General features: G+C 45.2%; 1 protein-coding gene across 1 annotated transcript in view; it reads left to right on the top strand.

The window, feature by feature from the left end:
* Positions 1-101: 101 nt before the first annotated feature.
* LOC115236641 overlaps positions 102-1,712 on the top strand; it is a 20,750-nt gene continuing 19,139 nt past the window's right edge. Inside the window, exon 1 of the mRNA XM_029809226.1 lies at positions 102-204. Coding sequence (XP_029665086.1) covers positions 123-204 — 82 coding nt within the window. The 5' untranslated portion in view covers positions 102-122. The remainder of the gene's footprint in view (positions 205-1,712) is intronic.

The following is a 1,712-nucleotide window of genomic DNA, read 5'->3' as shown; positions in this document are numbered from 1 at the left end:
TTCGTAAAATTACCTAGATCAGCAAATATCCCCTCCAATGTCAAAAATATATAAAGATTGAGATTTTGACGATCGGCGGCAGTCGTACATTGTTCTTGCAATCGTACAGTAATATTATCAGCATGATCGCGCCAACGTTTGTGGATCTGCAAGGATTCATTATCGGGAGAAACTTTGTCGTGAAGGAAGTAGCGATACTGAGAAATGGATTTGTTCTTTCTCACTACTTTTTTGCAAGTACCATGGCATGCGCTTACAAAATCTGAGAGATGCCAAGCTTCATGATTAATCGGGCATCACCATGGACTTTAATGGGAGGATGGAAACGTTCCATACAGCTTCGCTAGGCGTTTGATTACGAGAGCTGTGATGGGTGCGACGGAAGAGGAAGATGGAGCATCTTCTATCGTGTACTCTAAAGGACACGAAAAACAAGAATGGCTGGCCGATATACTTGACGATGATGCGCGAAACGTCGTTATTATTGAGACCTTGGATGCGGACTATGAAGATATCAATTCGTTAAATATGCTAGATGTTACTAATATTATGCGCTGTGAAAAACACTTAAAAAAATGCGCTTTACAAAATGTATTTAAAATATTCAATTGGTGGACGAATCTAAAAATTTTATAATATTTAAATTCTTATACTAATAAGATTTCTTTTCTGTTACAGAAGGAGCCTGCAGCAAATATTTTTATTATTATTTTTAAACACACACACATAGACACACACACACAAACACACATATTTGTATTATATACACAATTTTTAAATAAATATTTTTATTCTATATAAAAAATGTCAATTATTTCTGCGCCTTCTTTTTTCCTTTTCCCACGTGCATGCCTCGCATTATCTCTCTCTTTCTCCCGCGAACGTCATCCTTTTCCCACGCCAATGCGGACGCTATCCTTCTCCTACACGCGTGCGTGCCTTGCGTTATCTCTCTCACACCGCCTTGCGAACGCCGTATCTCGCATCATTCACGTGCATGCTTCGCGCTATCTCTCTCTTCCAAGTGCATGCCTCGCGCCATCTCTCTCTAATATCATTAGCGCTATCCTTCTTCCACGTCCATGTGAACGCTATCCTTCTCCCACATGCATGCGCACGCCTCGCGCTATCTCTCTCACACATGCATGCGTACGCCTCGCGCTATCCTTCTCCCACACCCATAGAATATCATTAGCGCTATCTCTCTCACACCTACTCGCGGCATCGTACCTTCGCGTTCCCTCTTCCCCGCGGACCCCTCGCCTATCGGTTTCGCCGCGGTTCCCCTTCCCCTCTCCGCGGACCCCTCGCCTATTGGTTAGGACGCGGTCCCCCTCTCCCTCTCCGCGGACTCCTCGCCTATCGGTTTCGCCGCGGTTCCCCTCCCCCTCTCCGCGGGCCTCTTGCCTACCGGTTAGGACCAGTGTAGCCGGAAACAGGTCCCGCGGCTCACGGCTCAGCAATGGAGGGGATAACGCACACAAGCGCGAACCGCGTACGTGTGCGCTCTGCGCTTCGGCTAGCTTCGGAGAGTAGAGAAGAACAGACATATGTTTTCCGTCTTCTTCTCACTTTCTAGTGGAAAGTTTCTACCGAGCTGATAACGAAGGCAATGTTGATCGCTTATTACATACGACAGCGTTAGGTGCTTTTTCGACTCGTGAACTTTTTATTATGCATATATGTGTATATATATATATATATATATTAGG

Source organism: Formica exsecta, unplaced genomic scaffold (assembly GCF_003651465.1).
Source record: "Formica exsecta isolate Colony F162 unplaced genomic scaffold, ASM365146v1 scaffold2584, whole genome shotgun sequence".
Lineage (NCBI taxonomy): Eukaryota > Metazoa > Arthropoda > Insecta > Hymenoptera > Formicidae > Formica > Formica exsecta.
This window is presented reverse-complemented; position numbering and strand designations above follow the sequence as displayed.